Source organism: Rissa tridactyla, chromosome 8 (genome assembly GCF_028500815.1).
Source record: "Rissa tridactyla isolate bRisTri1 chromosome 8, bRisTri1.patW.cur.20221130, whole genome shotgun sequence".
Classification (NCBI taxonomy): domain Eukaryota; kingdom Metazoa; phylum Chordata; class Aves; order Charadriiformes; family Laridae; genus Rissa; species Rissa tridactyla.
The window spans coordinates 22,143,689-22,165,802 of NC_071473.1; the positions used below are offsets into that span (position 1 = coordinate 22,143,689).

At 58.8% G+C, this 22,114-nt stretch overlaps 1 protein-coding gene across 1 annotated transcript; it reads left to right on the forward strand.

Moving 5' to 3' along the window:
- The first annotated feature begins 4,570 nt into the window (after positions 1-4,570).
- LHX4 (LIM homeobox 4) lies at positions 4,571-19,633 on the forward strand. Its single transcript, XM_054212458.1, has 6 exons — positions 4,571-4,829; positions 12,000-12,171; positions 17,462-17,664; positions 17,872-18,026; positions 18,974-19,145; positions 19,236-19,633. Exons 1-6 carry the CDS (start codon positions 4,571-4,573, stop codon positions 19,631-19,633), a joined length of 1,359 nt encoding a protein of 452 aa, XP_054068433.1.
- The last annotated feature ends 2,481 nt before the right edge of the window (positions 19,634-22,114 follow it).

The following is a 22,114-nucleotide window of genomic DNA, read 5'->3' on the forward strand; positions in this document are numbered from 1 at the left end:
CCCCCCCCCAGCAGAGTGCTGGTCCTGCCCACCAGCGGGTGATGGATGGGGAAGGTCTCATCTCTGCAGCCCTGCTGCCTCCTTCTCCTTGATTTCCCTGGGGGGGGGTTATCCCCAACATCAATAACCCCCTGTGCGCCCCCTCCCCGCCAGCTGCTCCCCTGCCTGGAACTCAGGGTTTGTGATGAGGGGCTGACTGTGGTTACCCCCACTACCCCCCACCCCCCCAGCCCCAAAATATCTCGGTGGAGCTGCGGAAGCCGGGGACGGGCTGGGGGATGTGATGGGGGGATGCGGCAGGTGGGTGCTTTGCGGGGGACGCAGCAGGAGGGTGCAGGGGCTGAGGGCTGGGAGGTGGGTGCCGGGGCGGAGGGAGCTGTGGGCAGGGGGTTAGCAGGCAGCCGTGGGCAGGGCTGCCCAGATTAGCATCCCTGACAGGCCCGCCGGGGAGATTTACAGGGCCGGGGGAGCTAAAGCTGCTGTGCACGCAGGAAAAAAGAGAGTCCAGTAAATAGCCTTTCAGTAATCCTGTTTGGTGCAGTCCCAATCCTCTCCGCCCCAACTCTCCCAGGCTGTGGCACCGGGATGTCCCCCCTCAGCACCCGGGGAGCCCCGGGTGTGGGGCACGGATGGGGCAGTGCGGGCAGGAGGCTGCCGCAGGGCTCGGTGCTGCCCCAGGGGGGATTGTCCCCCACACCGTCCCCCACCAGGATGGTGACTTCGGGGCAGGCCCCCACCCCAGCCCTGGCACAGGAGGAGCATCAAACTGTGCCGTGGCCATGCTCGTGGGTGGAATGGGCTGTTCTGGCGGGGGGGAGGCACTCTAAACCCTCCAACAGCCCTCCCTGATGGGGGTTACCCCTTCCCAGCACCGCTTCGAGCTGGGGCATCCCCAGGGCTAATTACCCAAATGGCCACAGGCTGGCGCGAGGCGGCCGCTATTCCCTAATACAATTTACCCTCAAGTGCAATTTAATTTTCTGCGAGGCCGGTGGCCGGCCCCCCGCACACCCAACCACCTTCCCACCCCTTCGGCACTCTCTCTCTCTCCTGCCTTGCCCCTCTTCCCTTTCCCTCCTCGGTGCGGGCAAGAGCCTGTCTCCACCAGCATCTCCCCCCAGCTCCATCCACGCTCAGGCCATAAAAATCACCAGGGGTTCGCTTAACGTCAATTAATTTTCAATTACAATTAGCAACGCCCCGTTCGGCCGTGCCTGTGAGGGGAGAGGCTTTCTCCAGCTGCCGGTGAGTACCTGGGTCTTGCCATGCTTGTCCTTGCTCCAGGCCGCCCCTGGCAAGAGGGGTGTACGTGGGATGGGGTCATGGGTAATTATCGGGGTAATTAAGATGTGGGGTGCGGCGGGGGGCTGCTGGCGGGCTGTGTACCTGGGGGTTCGGGGTGCCATGGCTGGCGCTGCCCAGAGGGGAGGGTGGCCCCATGCCAAAGGGTGGCTGTGGCAGCTTTGGACCCGTAAGCACGTACACCCCCCCACCCCCACCCCCGCAGGCTGGGGGAGCTGGTTTCATCGCATGAGAGGATACTGGGAGCTGGGCTGAGACCTGGCAAACTTGCTGCATGGGTGGTATGAAGCCCTGCTGTTGGCTGAGCTCCCCAGCACCTCCAAGCCCACTCAGGCTTTGCTGATGGGGGATACAGCTGTGCTTATACCTACCCCACCCCCCGCCCCCGCCAGGCATCACCCAGGCATGGGTTTTCCTTGCACCCCCCCCAATTCCACCTTGAAAAACCCCTGTTGCACCCAGGAACGATGCACCGATGTTCCCCTTGGTCATTGGCGACACACTGCCCTCGGTGTCCCCCGTTTCCGTGTGCCTGGGGCTGGGGGCACACGAGGGGAGGCTGGGTCCTGGTCTCGGCAAAGGCTCTGGGATTTACCTGCTTTTTTATTGTTAATTAATATTGGCAGGGAAGGTGCGGGAGCAGCATCCCCACTTGTCTGCAGGTTTTGCGTCATCGCGTCGCTCTGCTGGTGTCTTCCTCTGGCTGCAGGGCCAGAAGGGGTCCAGGTGACGTGGAGGAGGAAGCGGGGCATCTCTGCGGGGCCAGAGCCCCCCTGAAACTGCCCTGGAAATAAAACCCTCTGAAAATTGTGACATTCACCCTTGTGCGGGCTGGTCACCACTGATCCTTAGCCCTGTTTTAGATTTGGGAGGAGGAGAAACCTTGGGAGGTGGGGGGCGGGGGGCAGAGATTTCACATCCTTCACATGTAACCCCCCCCTCCTTGGGGACCACCAGAACCTGACGGCATCTTGGGTGGCACAAAGGGGGTTTGCTCGTCCAGTAGCTCATGCCCGCCTTGACCATCCTCTCCTCCCTGCACTTCAGGGTACCAGGGTGTGCTGGGGAAAACAAACCCAAAAGACACCAAAACCCCACCAATGTGAGGAGCAGCTGGACAGCAGGAAGGATGGAGGGGGACAAAGCAATACAGCAATAGCAGGGAAGGGATGAAGGCTCTACAGGGAAGATGTGGCAAGATGAGACCAAGCAGGGAGGAAGATGCTGGTGGTTTGTTTATTTTTTTTTCAGTGGACACTTGTGGTGGCAACTCCCCCAGCAGCACAATGCTCCAGCTCAGTGTTGTGCGACTCCCTTTCCCCGCTGACCACCACCATGAGTGATCCCAAGCTGGGCAGAGGGGGCTGGATCAATCTGGCAAAGCAGAAAAATGAATGAAAATTGAATTCCCGGAGGAGAAGGGGGTGGGGGGAGCTCTTAGCCCAGCTGAGAGATAAATCAGAGTGTGCTGGAGAGGGGAGACTGAGGTGACTCCCGGCAGTGGTGGAGTAATTAGGGAAATAGGTTGGAAATGCAAAGTGGTGGATATCGGGAGGCCACGGGGCAGTGTCTGTCTGTCCGCATGTCCAGCTAAACTTCTCCCGTAAATCTGCCTTAGGGACCTGCCTTTCTGTGTGTCTGGGCTGGGAGCCATGCTCTGGCGCTGCCGGCTGGCCAGGGACTGCACGGGGGACGGTGGCCCCTGCCTCAAGGGGCTGGGGACCGCAGGTGGCCAGGGTCGGTGGTGGCCTGGGCATGCTTAATGCACTTAAGAGCCAGTGCTTGATTTAGCAGAGGGGAGGGGATGGGGTGGGAGGGGATGGGATTCACCTCCCTCGTGGCGGGGAGCTGATTTCAGGGCTGGGTGGACTGCAGGAGTTGGGGGGGGTCACTCCTGCAATGAGTGCCCACCGGTCTCTGCCCAATGGTGTGAGATGAACCAGCTGGGGTTTTGCTGGTAAAATGAAGCTTTGGGTTAAAAAGCAGCAGCTCATTGTCCCACTTGCACATTTCCTGAGGGGCTGGTTCAGGTTTTTTCAGGTGGGAAAAGCCTCTTCCTTGTTTGCATTTCAGCATTTGCACACATTGCACACACAGAAAGGGCACGCGTGAGCCAAGGGCGGCTGCGTTTTCGGCTGGGTGAGCATCCTTCCCTCCCCTCCCACCACTGCCCTGTGAGCCTCCGCGGAGGCTTCACCCCTCTCAGGCAGGCTCAGTGCTCTAAGCCCCTGTTACCTGGGCAGAGTGGGAGATCACAACACGTCGGGGCACTTGGGCACCGTTGTCCTCGAGCTGGTGATGCGGTAAGCATCAGAAAGGGTGATGCTCGAGGCACCCACTCCAGCTAAGTTCAGCTGCATTTTGGTGAGCTTCCTTGCTGGGCCCTTTGCGCCAGGTACTGCCGCCTCTGCGTCAGTTTTGCACTGGTGCCATAGGATGGGTTGCCCCAGGGTTTTCTCTTGGCAGAGTCCCGTGGATATCCTTCTGGAAGCTGTAGTTACACCGAACCATTGTCCTTTGACTTTGGCACGGCCACCCTTGTGCCACAGCAGCCAGTGGGCGGTCAGGCTGGGTGGGCTACAGCACTGCGGAGTTGGGTTGGTTCTTTCCATGCCCAGATGTTTCCCTGGGGGCGCTGCCATTGGGATGGGTCTTTGGGCATGGGCATGTTACAGCACCCTGTCAAAGCAAAGCTTGTCATGGCCAAGCCTAGCGCTGGGGTTGCCCATGGGCTTTCTAGCCACTGGGAAACAACTAATATTGGCACGGCAGCAAGGGGCTGGTGATGTGCCAGAGGCCACTGGAGCAGGGGAAGGTGCCCACCTGGCTGAGCGCCCGTCCCTGGCAGCAGGAGGGACAGGGCTGGGGCTGTGTGCCCGAAGGGGGTACCCGCCACCCCCTCCCACAGAGCGGGAGAAGGGCCCTGAGCCCCGGCAGCGGAGATTGGGACCTGTGGCTCTTGGGTCTCTCCCACCAATGCCACCGTCGGACTGAGCACCGGACAGCGCCTCTGGTCTCGACAGCCCTATGTCGCGACAGCACCAGATGCTCGAGGCCGGGCCCGGCCCCGATGCGCTTCGCGGCCGCGGGGCGCCCTTAGCCCCCGCCCCTTCCGCGCAGGCCCCGCCCCCGCCCCTTAAGCCACGCCTCCCCGGCTGACAAACCCCGCCCCCGACGGCGCGGGGCGGGCGGCGATTGGCCGCCAGGGGCCCGCCCCGCCCCCGCCCCCCTGCGGGCGGTGACGTCAGGCGCGCTCCCCGCAGGGTGAATGAATGGGAGGCGGGCGGCGCTGGCGGGCACAGCTGCGGCGCCGCGCCCGGGCCGGCACCGGCACCGGCACCGGCACCGCCCGCGGGTCCCGGCGCTGCCTCCCGCCGCGGGGCTCCGCCGGCCCGGTCCGCATCTCTCCCTCCCCTCTTCTCTCCCCTCCGCCGCCCCCCGGGCCAATAAAATGATGCAAAGCTCCGCGCTCGCTGCCGAAGGGGCTGTCAAGGGGCTTCCCGAGATCCTCGGTGTGCCGGTGCAACGTAAGGACGCTTTTCTCTTCTCCCTCCTTCGCTCCCTGCCGCAAAGGCGGCCCCGGGCCGGCGGGGCAGGGCGGGCAGGGGCTGGAGGGGCAGCGCCCTGCGGGCTGGGCAGGTGCCTCCCGCTCCCCCACGGGCGTGTTTTTTTTTTCACCTTCCCTTTATTTTTTTCCCCCGTGTTTAAATAGACGTAAAAATTAGGAGCGTGCCCCGGGGCGGGCGGGCAGCGGCGGCGGGAGCCGTGCGGAGCGATGCGGGCCCGGCCCCGACGGAGAGGTCGGCGCGGCCGCGGCTCCGGCTCTGCGTGTGCAAGTGCGTGTGCAAGCGCACATGTGTGTGCAAGTGTACGTGTGTGTGTGTGTGTGTGTGTGTGTGTGGTGCCCCGGTCCCCGCCGCCCCCGCGCACCCCCGGCCCACAGCGCACGACCCCCCGCTTATACCGTTTATCGCGACAGGCAGCGCCTCACGGGCGAACGGCGGCGGTGGGAAGGGACCCGGGGGCCGGGGGGCGTGTTACCGGGACGGCGATGCCGCCGTGTCTGCGGCCAAAAATCACCTATATCCCTATATGTGCACATACATACTCTGTAGCTACAGGTAGCGTGTTGCTGTGAAAGCACATGCTCGCGCGTATATAAGCATGTGGGGGTGTATATGAGCATGTCTGGGGGGGTACCTGCACCCACGTACGCATGGATGTGTATGGACCCCCGCGGGTGTACGGACCCGAGCGTGTTTCGGCGGGACGCCCCCCTCCCCCGGCCCCCGGGTGGGAGCCATAGGGGCCGTCAGCCTCCCCCGTTTCTATAGGGCCGAGCCCTACGCGGGGGGAGCCCGTGTGCCCGCACACCCCGATGGGTGCGGGGGCGGCCGTGCCCCGCTGCGCCCCCGGCCTAGCCCCGGGGCCGCTCGGGAGGGCGGCGGGGGCGCTCCGAGGGCGGCCCGGGCTGGAGATGCGCGGCTACAATTATTATTATTATTAATTATTATTATTTATTATTGTTGTTGTTGTTAGTATTATTATTTTTAATATTATTATTGTCGTTATTATTCTTTTCCCCTCCGTTTGCAAACGGTTTCCGAGAACCGGGGCGTCCCTGCGGGCGCGGAGGGGAAGCGGCCGGCAGGGGGGAGCCGGGTGATGCTCTGCCCCCCTCCCCGGGGCACCCGGAAAGTTGAGGGGAGGGAGCCCCGGTGGAGGGTGGGGGGGCGAGCCGGCACCGAGCCTCGGGAGAGCCCTGCCGGGGCGGGCAGCTGTGCCGAGGGGCCCGGCCGCATTTCGGGGGACACCCAGGGGTACGGGGTTTGCGCACCCCGGCCCACTGCCCGCTGCGGGCCAGGTTTTGCCCCGCCCCGCTCGCCGCTGGCCCCCAGACCCTCCCCCGCCGTTCCGTGCCCCGCACCGGCCCCCGCCCCCCCCACCCCCCCCGGGTGGCTGTAATTCGTTTTCCGTGGGTGTTTCCGCGGGGAGTGGAGCCGGTGCCCCTGCCCGCTGCTGCCCGGGAGAGGGGGGGGAAGGCGAGCCCGCGAGTGCTGGAGGCCAGTCCCCATCCTGCTTCTGGGGGAGTTGTCCCCGTTATCCCCCGTTTCGGTCCGGTCGCCGGGCACCTGGGGGGGGGGAGTGCAGTGGGGGGGCCGTTTAACCGTTTTTCACCCCAGCAGAGGGGGAAAAAAAATCCCCGCCAGGAGCACGCAGCCTGCGCCGGTGCAGGGACAGCCAGGGTCTGTCCCACGGCCGAATCCTGACCGTCCCCCTGCGACCCAATAACGTCTCCAGTTCCCAGCCGCAGGGTCGCTTTTGTGGCCCCGAAACCCCACTGGTTTAAGGAGAAATTAGGTACCTAGATCACCCTGGAGCGGCAATCGCCCCAGCAAAGCTCCCCGGTTTGGCCCTTCTGGGTGCCACCAAACTCTCTTGCCCGTGACATCGCCATTTCTCTACTAACTGACGTCTATCGGGAATTATCAGGAAATAATCCAACGAGATATCATTATTATTATAATTTATTTAAACGCAAAAAAAAAAAAAATAGTGTCAGGAGCAAAATACGTGAGGGTGGGCTGCTATAAAAGTTGCCGTGGCTCTGCCATTGCCCTGCTGCTCCAGCGCCGAGCCCTGCGGCCGCTGAGACCTCCCGGCCACCGGCTTTCATGGCGTGACACCTGTGGGGCCTGATCCTGCACCGGTTCCACATGTGCAGGGCTCCCCGGGGCAGGGAATACCTTCCCAAGGGGAATTCAGTCCCGCTGCCTGCGCCGGGGTCACCCCCTCCCCCCCCCCCCGCCCCCAGCAACACCTCGATATTTCATCGTGTGTGTGTGTGATGAAAATACGTGATATTTTTCATTTCTAATCACTATGAAATCGCAGATTTCCCTCTCTATTTAACCACTGCACAGCCTCCTTATTTTAGCAGGGACTGTGTTTTACGGCCTCCACTTCAGCAAGATTTTGGGAAGCCGAGCCTGGGGGGGGGGAATCTCGCCCCGTAACAAACCGAGCTCCCGCTTTGCAGAGGGGATTTTTAAAACTGTAATCCCGAATATTATTTATGAATATTGTTTTGCAAATCTCACCGAAGTAAAAAAAAACTTCTGCCAAAGCCTGTGGGAATCGTGCCCGGGTGCCGCCAGCCTCTGGCCAAGGGCTGGGGGGGGGATTGATTGATCGCCCCTGGGAAAGTCGTTTGCGCGCTGCAGAGAAATGAATTGGAGAGGGTTTTTTTTTTTTTTTTCGCATGTGAAGGAATGAGGTTTCCTCCCCGCAGAAAGTCTTTTTAAAGGAGTCCCCGAACGGGTGTTTGGTGTGGGCTCCGGTACCGGGGGACCGGACCGCCTTTGTGCTTCTCTTTCCACCCGCATTGCCGAGGCACCGATTCTGCAGCACCTTCCTCTCCGCGGGTGACGATCCCTTCCCCTTAAAAGAAAAGGAAAAAAAAAAAAACCAAAACAAAAAACCCCAAACCAACCCAAACCCAAAGAAGGGGATGGTTTGGCCAGCTCGGTGCCTGGCGCGGTCCGGAGCCGGAGGGGCCGGGCTGGGGGTGCGCGGGGGGAGCGCATCCTCCCCGATCGCTGCCCCGGCATCTCCTTCCCCCTCGGTTTGGGAGGTTTTTGAGGTCTGAAGGATTTCGGAGCCCACCCGCGAGTTTGTTTCGTTTCGATCGTTATTTCTTTCTTTTCCGTCGGGGAGAGATAGGGACGGGAAGATGGACCCGCCGCGAATAAATCACGGTAACGGCGGCCGCGCTGCCGGCGGGCGGCGTGGGGCCAGACCCCGGCACAGCTTGTCAGGCCATCGCTCGGGTGCCACGGTGCGTGGGAGGGTGCTGCGGGGGGGCGGATTGCGGAGCTGGCTACGGCTTTTAATGGGATACGACCAAATCCTGCCCGGGCAGCCGCCGGCGGGAGGCTGGGATGCGCACCGGCGGTGCGGTCCCCATCCCGGACACATCACCCTGTGTGTGTGTGTGGGGGGGGGTGTGGGGGTGACTCCCAGCCTCAGCCCCTTCCCCCGGGGAGTGGTTTGCATCCCTGGGATGATTCCCAGGTCCCCCGGGGGGTCTCGGGGCTGTGTCCCATCCCCGTCCCCCCACCCCGGTCTGCCTGCCGGAGCATCCATCAAACCACCCTGCGCACAGAGCCAGCCCTGAAGCGCTGGTGGGCAAAGACAGCAAGGGAGCGCGTAGTGCCATTAACATTATTCCTCTTCTATCAAATAATTTAGTTAAAACAAGCGAAACAAACGGCAGGCTTTCGGCAGGCGGGGAGGCAGCGCCGAGCCGGCCCCGGCACAGCCGCCTCCGTTGCAAAGCACAAAGCAGAGCCCAGGGCTTGAATTTAAGATATTTTTCTCTCTGCGTGCACCAGGCAAACCAGTGAGTTGACTGGGACACCTCCTGGTACCCCGGCAGCTCCCTCTGACTATTATTTTTATTAATTTTATATTATTGTTGTTATTATTATTATTATTATTTAGTACAGGGGAGAACGGCCAAGTCGATGCGCGTTCTGCGCATCTGTGCACAGACACAGACCTGTGCGCATTTGATTGGTGCCCTACAGCTACGGACAGATCAAAAGCACAAAAAAAAAAAAAAAAAAAAAGGGTCTCTTGTTAAAAAAAAATATAAAAAAATATTTTTCGCTGGAAATTTGGAGGAAGATACTCTATTATCTGCCGCAGTTGTTTGCTTGTTGAAATTAAGCTGTGTTGCTGCCTTTAAGAAGGAGAAAGCTGTGTTTGTTAGTTTGTGAGTATGTATGTATATACACACACGTGAGTGTGTGTGTGTGTATTCATACACGTTTATATAAAGAACCATTTATGAAACAAATAGCAGTTATGAAACAAAAATGTTTCATAAATGTGCATACGTGTGTATGAAATAAATGCGAAAGGTTTACTTCGCGATGGCACCGAGCGTGCCTCCTCTCGGGGCTGATGCCGTGCTGTGTGCCATCCTCCGTGCCAGCGGCTCTCAGCAACACCGCTCTGAAACACCTTTAACAAATGAAATATGGAAAAATGGGGCTGGGGCCGACCTGCAACCGTGGGGCTGGGGCGGGGGGAGCAAAGCACCCAGGTGTTTTCAGAGCAAGAAGGAGAAGGTCGACCTATGGAAGCTGTAGATACATTTAAAAAAATAATAAAAAAAAATTATTTATTCTACTGTTGTTAATGCGACGCAGGCTTAAATGCCGGCAATAAATATGGTCTGAAGGGCACTGGGCTTGTAACTATCTAACCTTGCGAACGATAAAATAAGCTGCCTTCACTTCAGAGACGTGTCAGTACCCCAAAGTATTTTTAATTAACAAGTTTCAGGCGGTAACAATACCATTTCCTCCCGTGCTGTTTTCCTCCTTTTCTCCCCTCTTTCTTTCCTGTTTCTCCCCTCTTCTCTGTCCTCTTTCCCTCCCTTCTTTTCTTTCCTCTTCCCCCCCCTTTTCTTTCCTTTTTCCCCCGCTTTTATTTTCTCTTTCCCCCCGCTTTCTTTCCTCTCCCCCCTTTCTTTCCTCTTCCTCCCTCTTTCTTTCCTTTTCCCCATCTCTTTCTTTCCCCTTTCCTTCCCTTTTCCCCCGTTTCCCCTTTTTACCGTTTCTTTCGTTTCCCCTCTTCTCTCCCCCTTTTTCCTTTTTCTTCTTTCCCTTCCTTTTTCCTTTCCCCCTTTTTCCTCCCCTCCCCTTTTCCCCCTTTGTCTCCCTCCCCCCTCTTTTTCCTTCCCCCCTTTTTCCCCTTTTTCCTTTTTCTGCCTCCCCCCCACGTTTTTCCTTCCCCCCCTTTTTTCCTTTTTCTCCCTTCCGCCTCTTTTTCCTTCCCCTCCTTCTTTTTCCTTCCCCCCCTTGTCTCCCCCCCAATTTTTCTCCTTTTTCCCTTTTTCTGCCTCCCCCCCCCGCGCTTTTCCTTCCCCCCTTTTTTCCTTTTTCTCCCTTCTGCCTCTTTTTCCTTTCCCTCCCTCTTTTTCCTCCCCCCCCCCTTTCTCCTTTTCCCCTTTTTCTTCCCTCCCTTTTTCCTTCCCCTTTTTTCTCCTTTTTCCTTTTTTTTTTTTTCTCTTCCCCCCCCCCTTTTTCCTTTTCCTGCCTTCCACCCCGCTTTTCCTTTCTCCCCCTTTTCCCCCCTCCCGGTAGCACCCAGAGCAGGGTGCAGGAGGTCTCCGAGCCCTCCCCCTCCCCTCCCGCTCCCAGGCACACCCCCGTCCCGGGCAGGGCGGCTCCCGCCCCCCCGCAGAGGGGACACCCGGACGCGGGCGGGGGTGGGGGGGGTGGCAGGTTCCTTGTCCCTTGGCTGTGCCCAACCGCCGGGCGCGGGGGCTTGTTTGACCGCGGGTCAGTGAAGGAGCCACTCAGCTCTGCCACTTTGTCTGGGGACAAGAGAGTCCCTCCTACGCCTCCCCAGCACTTGTAGCAGCGTCAAAAAATAATAATCAACCCCCCCCCCCGGCTATTTACTGTCGGCCCCTCTCCGGCAGGAGAGGGAGGCAGCCCTTATGCATAAACATCTCTCCTGCTCTTACGCTCCAGCTACAGGCATGTGTTCTTTTTTTTTTTAATCCCCCCCCCCTCTAAAATCAATCTTCTTTCATGCGTGTGTGTCAGCACGATGTGCCTGGCTTTTACCGGGCAATCTTCTCCTGCAGACTTTTACAGCACCTCCCGTTTATTCTGAACTGTGGGCACAGAGAGAGAGATAAACAGCCAGCTCTCCAGATGTATGGAAGCTGTCCGTCTATAGGCAGACATTGTACAGGAGTCTGGATGGCTGGGTGTACATCTTGCCTTAGGAAAAGCCCTCCTTCTCCAAGCACCCTCCCACAGCATGAGTTTCATGGCGGGGCGGGGGGGGGGGGGTTTGGGACTGGATGGGGCTGGTCCCTCTATCCCCGCTTCCCGCTGCTGCGTTCCAGCGTGGCCTTGCTTCAGCCCGTGTTTTCCAGGCGTTTTTCCAGCCACAGGGATCTGTAACACCCCTGCTGGATGGGAGAAAGCCGTCAGAAACCCGCTGTCCCCGTCACAGGAAAAACTGGGGTCCCGGAGTGTGGGCGATTCAAAGCCACCTGGTGCCCTGACACTGCAGGGAGAGGGGCACTGGGCAGCTGCTGGGGGGGCCAGCGTGGCGTGGTCCGTGGGATGCAGCGGGAGCAGAGGGGAAGAGGTGTTTGCCCATGTTGAAAAAAACCCTTCTGCAGGTGGGGTGGAGGCGGTTGGTGTCCTGCACCTCTGGGTCACAGTTGGGACCCCATGGGTGAACCCTTGGCTCACCCCGGCAGCCTGGCCCATGGGATGGCCACGGGAAGCAAACACCCATGTCCCTGGTCAGGAGTTGCAGGCTGCCATCCCAGAGGGAGCGAAAGGCAGGCAGGGAAACGGGTGGCCGGGAGCAGGATGTGGCCTGGAAAATGGGTGCAGAAGGGAAAAGCATCAAATGTTTTTGTCTGTGCATGGTGGGGCCAGGGGCTTTACTACCCCAGAGGGTTTTAGCAAAGGCTGGTGAATGAAGATGTGCTGGGATACTGGCAAGGCGAGGGGTGGCACCTCATCACCCGGCAAAGCACCAGCACGAGCCAACGCAGGTCTTTGCCAGCCACGGCGGCCGGGTGGGAGCACCGTAGGGGCCAAGGGGGCTGCAGTGACTGACGTTGCTCTTCTCTCCATCTCTCTCCCCCCTCCCAGAGATCCCCCAGTGTGCCGGCTGCAACCAGCACATCCTGGACAAGTTCATCCTCAAGGTCCTGGACCGGCACTGGCACAGCTCCTGCCTCAAGTGTGCCGACTGCCAGATGCAGCTGGCCGACCGCTGCTTCTCCCGGGCCGGCAGCGTCTACTGCAAGGAGGACTTCTTCAAGTGAGTACCACGCTGGGGCACAGCCCTCCAAAAGTGGCGTCTCCCCGTCCACGAAGCAGGCAAACACGCAACCTATTTTGAAGCGTAATTTCTCCAAAATCTTCATCTACCTTTCGTTGTTGTTGTTGTTGTTGTTGTGGAAATAAAGGAAATGCTGGTGGTTTAGAGCTGCCGCAGGCTGGATGCTGCCCCCAAAATCTCCCTGATGCTCCCGTCCCTCCCCTGCGCCGGTTTTCAGCCCCCGTGGGACGGCAAGCTGCGGCGGTTCGGTGGTGGCCCCGGCTAGGCTCGGAGCTAGAGGGCAGGAGAAACCCACGCAAGGCAGCGGCTCCCGCCCGAGCCCCTCACTCGCCTCACCAGGGTTTGCTGATGCCGTTTCTCTCCCTTCATCTTTTCTTTTCTTTTCTCTTTTCTTTTCTTTTCTTTTCTTTTCTTTTCTTTTCTTTTCTTTTCTTTTCTTTTCTTTTCTTTGCTTTTCTTTGCTTTTCTTTGCTTTTCTTTGCTTTGCTTTGCTTTGCTTTGCTTTGCTTTGCTTTTCTTTTCTTTGCTTTTCTTTTCTTTGCTTTTCTTTTCTTTGCTTTTCTTTTCTTTGCTTTGCTTTGCTTTGCTTTGCTTTGCTTTGCTTTGCTTTGCTTTGCTTTGCTTTTCTTTTCTCTTCTTTTCTCTTCTTTTCTTTTCTTTTCTTTTTTCTTCTTTCTTTTCTTTTCTTTTCTTTTCTTTTCTTTTCTTTTCTTTTCTTTTCTTTTCTTTTCTTTTCTTTTCTTTTCTTTTCTTTTCTTTTCTTCTCTTCTCTTCTCTTCTCTTCTTTTCTCTTCTTTTCTCTTCTTTTCTCTTCTTTTCTCTTCTTCTTTTCTCTTCTTCTTTTCTCCTCTCCTCTCCTCTCCTCTCCTCTCCTCTCCTCTCCTCTCCTCTCCTCTCCTCTCCTCTCCTCTCCTCTCCTCTCCTCTCTTCCTCTTCTCTTTTCCTCTTCTCTTCTCTTCTCTTCTCTTCTCTTCTCTTCTCTTCTCTTCTCTTCTCTTTTCTTTTCTTTTCTTTTCTTTTCTTTTCTTTTCTTTTCTTTTCTTTTCTTTTCTTTTCTTTTTTCCTTTTCGTTCCTTCTTCCTTTCCTTCCTTTCCTTTTTCCTTTCCTTTTTCCTTTCCTTTTTCCTTTCCTTTTTCCTTTCCTTTTTCCTTTCCTTTTTCCTTTCCTTTCTCCTTTCCTTTCTCCTTTCCTTCCTTTCCTTTCTCCTTTCCTTCCTTTCCTTTCTCCTTTCCTTTTCCCTTTCCTTTCATTTTCCCTTTCCTTTCTTTCCTTCCTTTCGTTTTCCCTTTCCTTTCGTTTTCCCTTTCCTTTCGTTTTCCCTTGCCTTTCCTTTTTCCTTGCCTTTCCTCTTTCCTTGCCTTTCCTTTCCTCTTTCCTTTCCTTTCCTTTCCTTTCCTTTCCTTTCCTTTCCTTTCCTTTCCTTTCCTTTCCTTTCCTTTCCTTTCCTTTCCTTTCCTTTCCTTTCTTTCCTTTTTTTTTTTTTTTTTTTTCATTTTGTCCTGTCTGTGCTCTCAGCAGTGTGAAAACCTCGTTTGTTTTCCTTGGCAGCTGCCTCTGAGCTGTGCAATGCCCCCAGCCTGGGTATTTCCCTGCTCCCGCGCAGCAGGACAACCCATTTCCCGTTAGATTCCAACGGAGATGCTCTAGTCCCTGGCTGAGCTTTCCCAGCTCACAGATTTCGCAGATGGGCTTTCGGGATGGCAGAGGGTGTTGTGTTGCAGCACGGCTCTGCTGGCGGTGAATTGCCATGAAGTGTAGGGGATGCTGCGCTACGCCTCCTGCGGGGAGGAGGGCCAGATCCTGGCCAGTGGGTGCCTTCTGCTGCCCCGGTGCAGGTGATGGGAACAGCCAAAAAGGACCCCCGCTGCACCTTGGGGACCAGGTCCACTTCCCCATGCCATTGCCTCCCGTGCATCCCTGGCCGTTCCGGCTCTCCCCACCACCCCCTGCCACTGGCCGGCTAAACCAACCGATGGCGATTACGCCCAGTGCTAATCCCTGGGCAGGACTTTCCCTGCCTGCCCATCCCCAGGCTCTCAGGTCTCCTAAGTATCCGTCCCCCCACCCCCGCAGCCGTCAGGGCCAAAGATGCAGCTTGAATTTCTCCTTCCCAACCGGGGAGGGTGCGACGGTCAAAGCGGCCAGTACAGCCTGGGTAATAACACTTCACTTCTGATATTTTCCAGCCTATTAATCTCCGAGTCATTTAAATAGTGGCCCAAAAGGTGTGGGTAATCAATGTTAATTAGAGTTGAAAGATCGGCGACTTTCTTAGATGAGGTCCTGCCTGGATTATTTGGTGCCAATCAATAGCGTCTCGGCGCTCACTTCGGGCGCTCGCCTCACCTTTATTTCAACCGCTCATTGATTTCGGGGTAGGTAACCTGCGGAGGACGTGAGGATTTGAGGCCAACTTCACAGGCAGGTCTGCAATGCAGGAGCCACTTCCAAAAAAGAGCAGATTTTTTTGATTTTTATCTCTTTTTCCCTCCCTCAAATCGCAGCTCTTGGTCCCCAGCCAGGGGTAGCTCTGTCCTGGGTCCGGCAGTCTCCAGGTGATGCAGAAACACCCCGGGATGCTGTGGGTTTTTTTAAAAAAAACGGCTTTAGTAGTGTTATGTGAGGGATGGTGTGGATGGACAGGGGGAGGATGGGGCTGCAGAGCATGCACTGGCTCAGCCTTGGGCATAGAGAAGCATTGTCTGTCTGTCTGTCTGTCCTATCCCTTCCTCCCTCCATTCCCTTCATCCCTCCGTCCCTCCCGTCCTCCATCTCCTATCCCATCACTCCCTCCATCCCTCCATTCCCTCCATCCCTCCCTCCATCTCCCACCCCTCCCTTCTTTCATCCCTCCATCCCTCCCTCCATCTTTTATCCCATCCCTCCCTCCACCCCTCCATTTCCTCCCTCCCTTCCTCACTCCATCTCCAATCCTATCCCTCCGGCTGGCTCCAGGACAGCTGAGGTCTCCCCAGCAGATGTCCGGGGACTGTCCCTTTAGGATACAAGCCCAGAAAATGAGACAAAATAGGTTTTCCCTCCTCAGCTTCTGCTTCCCAACATCCCTTTGGGCAGCTGAGGAAATTGCACCGGCTCCACTCACGCCCAGTGCCCGCTGCCCATCCCTGGGTGACACCTGCGGGATTCGGGGACAGTCTCAGGGACCCAGCTTTGGTGGCTGTGCCCCTGCTTTCCGGATGGCAGGAGGGCACGGGGCAGCCGCAGGCTCACGGGGTGATTTTGCATGACCAGGGGATGTTCAGCCCTCGGCAGGGCAGCGAGAGGTGCCCGGAGTGTCTGTACCCCCTGAGCACCCCCAAATGCCACCGCCTGCCCCTGCAGCCATGGGGCTGGGTTCTGAAAGGCTTGGATTTTCCTGGGCTGCCTCCTTCGAAGCAGATGGCTCTGTTTTTTAAGGCGTAGGGGACTGATTTATTCCAATAGCTTTGCTGCACGGGCTGCTGCTGCGATGCCGGGAGGCTCCACGGGGTCCCAGCACCCCACTGACGGTGTGCTGGGGGGAGCAGGGGAGACCCAGCGGAGCCGGTGGGAGGCGGGGATCTGCCCCATGTCAATTCCAAAGCCCACCCCATCTGTCGCTGAAAACGCCAGCGGAATGGCCGCTTATTTTTGACTTCCTCCTGTGCCGCCACCACCTCGTGGCACGTGTCACCCTCGTGCCGCTAATTCAGTTGACGTCGGGTGTTATCGGGTGTTATCTGGGCGTCAAGTCTGTGCAGGGCAACGGCACCCCACCACGGCCTGGGCTGCACCCACACATGGGCAGCTGGCTCACGGGGGCAGCCGGAGCGATGGGTCCCCCAGGATGGCTGCAGCAGAGCACCTGCGAGCTGCGGGGACTGCGGGGCGAGACGTGCGCTCCGTGCGCGCTCCTTGCACCATTCTTACATGCTCCTTGCAGGCTCCTTCTGCACTTGTTGCACCATTCTTGCAAGTTCCTTGCACGCTGCTTCCATGCTTCTTGCACACTTATTGCATGCACCTTCCTTGCACAATTCTTATGTGGCCCATGCATACTCCTTGCACGCACCTTCTGCACTTCTTGCACCGTTCTTACATGGTCCTCACATGCTTCTGCAACGCTTCTTGCATGCTCCTTCCATGCTTCTTGTCCTCTTCTTCCATGCTCCTTGCACGCTCCTTGCATGCTGCTTCCACACTTCTTGCATGCTCCTTGCACGCTCACTCCACACTTCTTGCACAATTCTCACATGGTCCTGGCATGCACCTTCTGCACTTCTTGCACCTTTCTTACATGGTCCTCGCGTGCTTCCGCAACACTTCTTGCATGCTCCTTCCATGCTTCTTGTCCTCTTCTTGCATGCTCCTTGCACGCTCCTTGCATGCTGCTTCCACACTTCTTGCACAATTCTTACACGGTCCTTGCATGCTTCTGCAGCACTTCTTGCATGCTCCTTGCACACTCTTTGCACTATTCTTGCATGCTCCTTGCATGTTGCTCCCACACTCCTTGCATGCTCCTTGCATCCTCACTCCACACTTCTTGCACAATTCTTACGTGGTCCCGGCATGCTCCTCGCACACTTCTCACACGCTCCTTGCACGCACCTTCTGCACTTCTTGCACCGTTCTTACATGGTCCTCGCGTGCTTCCGCAACGCTTCTTGCATGCTCCTTCCATGCTTGTCCTCTTCTTGCATGCTCCTTGCACGCTCCTTGCATGCTGCTTCCACACTTCTTGCACAATTCTTACACGGTCCTTGCATGCTTCTGCAGCACTTCTTGCATGCTCCTTGCGCACCCCTTGCACTATTGTTGCATGTTCCTTCCCTGCTTCTTGTCCTCTTCTTGCGCGCTCCTTGCTGCCGTGCTGGCGAGCTTGCTTGGGCCCACGCCTACCCCACGCTGGCCCACCCGGCGCACCCGGCGGGCTGTCATTACGGTGTAAGAGCCCCATCATTCTGCATTAATCTGGGATTCATCATGCTAGCGGGGCGGCGTAATTAATTTATTTGGTATTAATGTGGATGAAATATGTACTGTCCTTGCAGGGGAAAAATCAGGCAGCCTATAAGCATTAGTTAAAAGAACCATTAAAATCAAACCTTCCTCATCTCCATTAGGCCGGTCTCTCACACTGAAGAAGATAAACCCCTGCCGTGTGAAGTGTCATGCATAATTAGGTTGATCGCTGGTTTAAACTCTGCCCCATCTCCTGGTCCCCACCCAGTCTCCGGCGAAGCCCACCTCGGTGGGGAGCTCAGGGTTGCCCTCTTCTCCTTGCAGGCGTTTCGGGACCAAATGCACGGCGTGCCAGCAGGGCATCCCCCCTACCCAGGTGGTCCGCAAAGCCCAGGACTTCGTCTACCACCTCCACTGCTTCGCCTGCATCATCTGCAGCCGGCAGCTGGCCACCGGCGACGAGTTCTACCTGATGGAGGATGGGCGCCTGGTCTGCAAGGAGGACTACGAGACCGCCAAGCAGAACGGTAGGCACCCCGAAAGGGCGACGAGGTGGGACATCACACCGAGGGGTGGCCACGGGTCATGTCACCGGCGTTGTCCCTGTGGGAAGGGGTTGCTGCGGGCTCTGAGGCGGCTGGTTTTAGGGAGCTTTTCCCCAGCGCCGTGGGCTGGCAGTTCGGGGATGCTCAAGCTGCTGTAGTTGGGGCTGGTACGGACTCCTTGGCTTGCAGACGACTCCGAGGCGGGTGCTAAGCGGCCCCGGACGACCATCACGGCCAAGCAGCTGGAGACACTGAAGAACGCCTACAAAAATTCCCCCAAGCCCGCCCGGCACGTTCGGGAGCAGCTCTCCTCCGAGACGGGGCTTGACATGAGGGTGGTGCAGGTGAGACCATGGGGATGCCCCTCTCCACCCTGCCCCTAGGGAAGGGGGACACTGGGGTCCCACGGGGCTGCAGGGGTGCCAGGGTGCAGGGGATGCAGGGGTGCCAGGGGTACTGGGGTGGCATGGGTGCCCAGGAGCCGGATTGCGGGGATGCTGGGGTCCGTGGGTGTGTGGGAGCTGGGTAGCAGGGGTGCCGGCATGCAGGGGTGCCAGGGTGCTGGTGTGCCAGGGTGCTGGTGTGCCAAGGTGCTGGCATGCCGGGATGCAGGGGTGCTGGGCTGCAGGGGTGCTGGCGTGTGGGGTGTCAGAGGTGTAGGGACGCTGGTGTGCTGGGATTGTAGGGGTGCCATGGTGCTGGCATGCCGGGATGCAGGGGTGCCTGGACGCAGGGTTGCAGGGGTACTGAGTTGCATGAGCTTGTGGGAGCCAGGGTGCATAGGTGTTGGCATGCTGGGTTGTCGGGGTGCTGGCTTGCGGGTTTACATGGGTGCTGGGTGACAGAGGTGCAGGGAAGCTGGCATGCTGGGATGTGGGGATGGCCAGGTGCTGGCATGCCGGGATGCAGGGGTGCCTGGATGCTGGGTTGCTGGAGTGCTGGCTGGCATCCTGTGTGGGAGCTGGGATGCTGGCATGTAGGGTTGCGGGGGTGCTGAGTTGCATGGGTGTGTAGGAGTTGGGTTGCAGGGTCCCTGGGGTGTTGGGATGCAAGGGTGCCAGGGTGCTGGCACGCTGGAGTGCAGGGGTGCTGGGTTGCATGGGTGTGTGGGTGCTGGGTCCCAGGGGTGCTGGGTGGCAGAGGTGCAGGGATGCTGGCATGCTGGGATGTAGGGATGCCCGGGTGCTGGCGTGCCGGGATGCAGGGGTGCTGGTATGTTGGGTGGCAGAGGTGCCAGCATGCAGGGGTGCCAGGGTGCCACGGTGCCATCGATATCCCCGTTTCTCCCCAGGTGTGGTTCCAGAACCGCCGGGCCAAGGAGAAGCGGCTGAAGAAGGACGCGGGTCGGCACCGCTGGGGACAGTTTTACAAGAGCGTCAAGCGGAGCCGCGGGGGCGGGAAGCTGGAGAAGGAGAGCTCGGCCGAGGACTGCGGCGTCAGCGACAGCGAGCTCAGCTTCCGTGGTGAGTGGGGCGCTGGCGTGGGGTGGAGGGTCTGTGGGGGTCCCCCCGGCACTGACCCCCTCGCTCTGCTCTCCCTCTTCTCCCCGGCAGAAGACCAGATCCTCTCCGAGCTCGGCCACACCAACAGGGTTTACGGCACCGTGGGGGACGTGGCGGGCGGACAGTTGCTGAATGGCAGCTTCTCCATGGAGGGGACGGGACAGTCGTACCAGGACTTGCGGGACGGCAGTCCCTACGGCCTCCCCCAGTCGCCGTCCTCCATCTCCTCCCTGCCCTCCCACCCGCCCTTGCTCAACGGGCTGGACTACGCCATGGACGGCAGCCTGGGGCTGGTGGCCCACGGGGCGCAGGGGGTGAGTCAGACGCTGCGGGCCATGGCTGGGGGGGGCCCCACCTCCGACATCTCCACGGGGAGCAGCGTCGGGTACCCAGACTTTCCCACCAGCCCGGCCTCCTGGCTGGATGACATGGATCACCCTCCTTTCTAAGCGCCGCTCGCCCCCTGCCCCAGCCCCCTCCTCGGTCCCCCCCCCAGCTGGCAAGCGCAGCACTGAGGGCACCCGCCGGCGGTGGACCTTTCCAGGATTTCCCATGGGAATCGTCCCCGGAGGAGGGCTGGAGGCAGGGAGGGGGTAGCATCGGCGACGGCTGGGGGGGGCTGTGCCCAGGGCGGGGGCGGGGGGGGGGGGCATGGATGCCTTTGGGTGTAAGCACAAGAGAGGTGTCGGCACATGGGACGCACGGCGAGGACTCCGGCGAGGGCTGGGGCACGGCGGGATGTGCGACGGCTCGAGCCGGCGGGAGGGAAGGACAATCAGGGATGGCAGAGTCCGTCCCAGCGCCCCCGCCAGCCCCACACCGCCCCGGCCGAGCACCGCTGCTATTTTCAAGAGTTATTTTTCAATACGGAGTTGAAACGCGACTCGGCGCTTGCCTGGAGCCTCAGCGGAAAGAGAAGTCTATATTGTAGAAGGGTTTATTTTAGCGAGGCCGGGGACATGTCCAGGCAGGGCCGCTGCCCGCTGCCCCGGGGGCGATGCTGCCCACTCTGGGTGCGGTGGGAGCGGAGCTGTCATGTGGTGGCTTTGGGGGACGTCGCTTGTCCCCCGGGCACGCAGGAGTGCTTACGGTGCATCGCTGTGGGTTTTACCTTGGTCAAGCGACGGGGAAGAATTAGAAAAGAAAAAAAAAACAACACAAAAACCCGCCTCTAGCCCGAGATGCCCCCTGGCCGAGCTGGGCTGTGGCGGGGGATGCTGGGGGCTGGCACACGGAGAGCAGTGCTGGGGGAGGGTGGGCGGGAAAGGTGGGGAATATTTGCTCCCAGGGTGTTGTGAAAACCTCCCCAAAACCAAAGGGAAAAAGGACATTTCGTCAGCTGCAGAGGCCTCCGCGCACTGGGGACTGGAGGAGAAGGTGGGGTGAGACCCCTGGCATCGGCCACCCACCTCCACGGTGCCACGGGGCCGAGGGGACCGAGCTGGGGGGTGCAGGCAGCCAGGGAGGACCCGGGTGGTTCCGACACAGCCCATGAGCCCCATGGGGTCACTCCTGGCTGAGCAGGACCAGCCCCTTTCTCAAAACCCACATCCCTGGGCTCCTGACGCCCACTTGCCCATCTCACCCAGCACAGCCCGCACACACACACCCCCCCCACACACCCCCCCATCAGGATGGAGACGTTCATCCCAATGGATAAAATCCAGGTCCACGCTCGCTGCATCGGGGTGCCTGGCTCTGCCCCGGCCCCATGGGGCTGCCTCGGCCCTTGGGTCCCCGCTGTCGCCCCCAGCTCCGGGGTGATGCTGATGATCCCAAGCTGCCCTTCACGGCGGGGGGGGCGGGGAGGCGGGGCTGGATCCCATTAGCTGGCTGCTGCCAGAGGCTGCGTTGAGGCAGGTGGGGGTGTTGCGGGGCTCGGGGGGGAGCTCCAAAAGCAAAGGAGAGAAAAGATAAGTGTATTAAAAAAAAAAAAAAAAAGCCACACAAGAAAGCACATCACTGGTATGTCCCTGTCCCCCGTCCCCCCCCCCCCCGCCCCGAACCCAACCCCGGCTGGGTGTGCTGGTGCTGCAGGAATTGCTCCGGTGGCACCCATGTGCCTCCCCCCTCCCTGCCTTGGGTGCTGCTTTGTGCCAAGCCCCCGGCCTCATCGGGCACTGGGGGTGGCTGGTTGGGGAGGGGGACAGTGGGGGGTGGGAGGGGAGCTACGTCTGCTGCTCTCAACCCCACCCCCCCCCACTTCGAGAAGGCCAAAAGCCCCCTCCCCTCGCTGTGTAAATTTTGTACAGTTCCAGAAAGTGAGAGTCTTGTTTCCTGGGGTGGGGGGAAAGGGGAATTAAAAAAAAAAAAAAAAAACCAAAACGAAAAAAACCCAACAAAAAATAATAATAAAAAAATTTCAAAGAATAAAACCTTAATTTATTGCCATGTCTTTGGGGAGAAAGGACACACACAACCCCCTCCCCCCTCCCCCAACAATCCCCCTGAATTCGGGCCCGGGGCGTTGCTTTTGTACCCTGTGCGTTGGCATGAGATGTGTATGGTCACTCCCCCCCCCCGCCGCCCCCCAACCCCGCGTCCCCTCGCCTGGAGGGAAAGCGATGTCAAATAAACTCGGGATGCTCTTTAGCAAGCTGCTGTCTTGGGGATTTTTTTTTTTTTTTCTTTTCTTCTTCCTTGTCGGGGAGGGCAGCGGCCACCATCGGCATCGCCCGTCTCAGGCGTCCTCGGCTTTTTGGAGCGGGGGGGGGGGATCCCCCCGGGTCTTGTCCGGACGGAGGAACCGCCATCCCTGGATGGGACAAGTGACACCCGTGGCCGTGCCCCGGCTTTTTTGCAGGCACGGAGAGGTGGGCGGGTATCCCAAAATGTTTGGGCATCCCAGAATGTTTGCAGCTTTCCTGCCACCACGCAGCAACGGCGGTGGGTGCCCGTGGTCCTCCCCCGGTGCCGGCCGGCACCGGGGG

Excerpts from the sequence above, each read along its gene's own strand:
- LHX4 (XM_054212458.1), top strand. The coding sequence starts at position 4,571 with ATGAATGGGAGGCGGGCGGCGCTGGCGGGCACAGCTGCGGCGCCGCGC. Across the intron at positions 4,830-11,999 it reads CCTCGGTGTGCCGGTGCAAC|AGATCCCCCAGTGTGCCGGC; the intron begins GTAAGGACGCTT and ends CCCCCCTCCCAG. Across the intron at positions 17,665-17,871 it reads CGAGACCGCCAAGCAGAACG|ACGACTCCGAGGCGGGTGCT; the intron begins GTAGGCACCCCG and ends CTTGGCTTGCAG.